General features: G+C 48.9%; 1 protein-coding gene across 1 annotated transcript; it reads right to left on the reverse strand.

Moving 5' to 3' along the window:
- Positions 1-1137: 1137 nt before the first annotated feature.
- Positions 1138-1765, reverse strand: LOC119340899 (histone H3.2). The gene has a single exon (XM_037612800.1). The coding sequence runs from the start codon at positions 1675-1677 to the stop codon at positions 1267-1269; it is 411 nt and encodes a 136-aa protein (XP_037468697.1). The 5' UTR covers positions 1678-1765; the 3' UTR covers positions 1138-1266.
- Positions 1766-2167: the final 402 nt, after the last annotated feature.

The raw sequence follows: 2167 nt of genomic DNA on the forward strand, positions 1-2167 counted from the left end.
TCTGGAACAGGCCAGAAGCACTGCTTTTGATAAATCTCTTCAAATAACACATTGAAAGACAGTGTCTCAGTGGCGTAATAGAGCATCACGGCAAAATAATTATGCTGAGATATTTGTCAATCCGTGTGAGCAAACCTCTCTTTCACGGCAAAATAATTATGCTGAGATAAAGAGATGCCAAAAGGAATGTTCAGCAGTTACAATACGCTCAAGCCAGAGTTTTCCTTCTGAACAATCCTTCTATGTTGTTTTGCATTTTGTTGTACAATCTTTCGATGCCTACGATTTGCATTATGTTGTAAGATCTTTCGATGCCTGCGAATCCTCGCCTGAACAAATCCTTGGCTTCTGATGCGGAAGAAAGGAAAGGGAGCATTAGACTGAACTCACACGCTTTACTTAGCTTACCATGATTTTGCATGTATCACTCTGTAAAGAAATATAAGAGCGTTTAGATCACTAAAGTAGTGACCTAAACGCTCTTATAGTTGTTTACGGAGGTAGTACTTCATAAAGAACATACCTGCAGATAGATTCAACACCATGCTGAATGTATTCATCAACAATATGAGCATCAATGAAGGCTCCTTATATTGTTTTGTTTTTGCATCCAAATTATTTTGCAGAGCATGCATAGTACTCATGGTTACATAAACCAGAACCTAGTACATCCTTGCTTTTGAATTTCTAGAAGAGCTGTTTCAGAATTGCTTGGTAGCTGCACAAGAATTTAGCAGATGTCATTTTTTACTTATCAGTATAACTGAATCTGCAGCAAGCAGTGACCTGTTTAAAGTGGACTAGTATACAGAATTACTAGTTACTCAAAAGAGAACATCAGATCTGCAATTTCGCTTCACATCAGAGTCTTCTTGTCCAGCAACAACTGTTCCAGCCAAAGAACCCAACAACGGAATTTCCAACAAATTCGTACTGGCCAAAAGAAATGAAACTACGGCACTCCCAGATCGCAGCAATCAAACAGGGGAGTCTTCTTTTTTTCTAGATTCAAATGGGATTTTTACTTACAGTGAACCCACATAATCAGACAATAGCGCACAACAGATCTAGCGGTAAAAAAATGAAGAACAGGCCAGAGATTTAGCATAAAAGACGCGTGATTCCATTTATCAAACCAGAGATTTGAACATTTGATGGCATCCATCGGACATACAAGAACGGAAAACAACAATAGGAGCAGACAACTACAGAGTATTAAACATCTAGCAGGATTCAGGCGCAGCTGACACAGGGCGCATACAGAGCCTAGGCGCGCTCGCCGCGGATGCGGCGAGCGAGCTGGATGTCCTTGGGCATGATGGTGACGCGCTTGGCGTGGATGGCGCACAGGTTGGTGTCCTCGAACAGCCCGACGAGGTACGCCTCGGCGGCCTCCTGGAGCGCGGAGACGGCGGAGGACTGGAAGCGGAGGTCGGTCTTGAAGTCCTGGGCGATCTCCCGGACGAGGCGCTGGAAGGGGAGCTTGCGGATGAGCAGCTCCGTGCTCTTCTGGTACTTGCGGATCTCGCGGAGGGCGACGGTTCCTGGGCGGAAGCGGTGGGGCTTCTTGACGCCGCCGGTCGCCGGCGCGGACTTGCGAGCAGCCTTGGTGGCGAGCTGCTTCCGTGGCGCCTTGCCGCCGGTGGACTTGCGCGCCGTCTGCTTGGTGCGGGCCATCGGAGCTGCTGGGGGGCCGGCGGCGAGGGATGAGCTGCTGCTGCTGCGGTTTGGAGATGGAGATGGAGATTCAGACTTTTCGCCGTGGTTGGTTGCTGGAGAATGGGGGGATTTAAATAGGATTGAGGATGGGTTTGGTGCTCTGCGCGCGATGATTTTTGGGTTTGGGTTTCGGCCGGGCGGGGGGCGGGGGGCCGGAGGGCGGCACCGGCGCCGTTGGATCGAATGCAGATGGAGGGTGGGGATTCGAGTTTGCAGCCGTCACGCGGATCGCGATCCGTGTGCCTATGAGCGGTAGTAGTGCTATAGGAAGACTCTGTACGAGGCGTGGAGGAATTTCGGTTTTTTTCCCCCTGCATTTCGGTGTTCTTCCATTACATTCTGATGGTAGTACTACTAGGGATTTCTGAAAATGTTAAATGGACAATCATATGCTATGATCGACCGGCGTCCCCAACCCTAGTCCATCCATCGCCTCCCCCCATCCACC

This window comes from Triticum dicoccoides, chromosome 7B, assembly GCF_002162155.2.
Source record: "Triticum dicoccoides isolate Atlit2015 ecotype Zavitan chromosome 7B, WEW_v2.0, whole genome shotgun sequence".
NCBI classification, from domain to species: Eukaryota; Viridiplantae; Streptophyta; class Magnoliopsida; order Poales; family Poaceae; genus Triticum; species Triticum dicoccoides.

What these genes read in the sequence shown, in the direction of transcription:
- LOC119340899 (XM_037612800.1), bottom strand. Translation starts at nt 1,677, where the DNA reads ATGGCCCGCACCAAGCAGACGGCGCGCAAGTCCACCGGCGGCAAGGCG.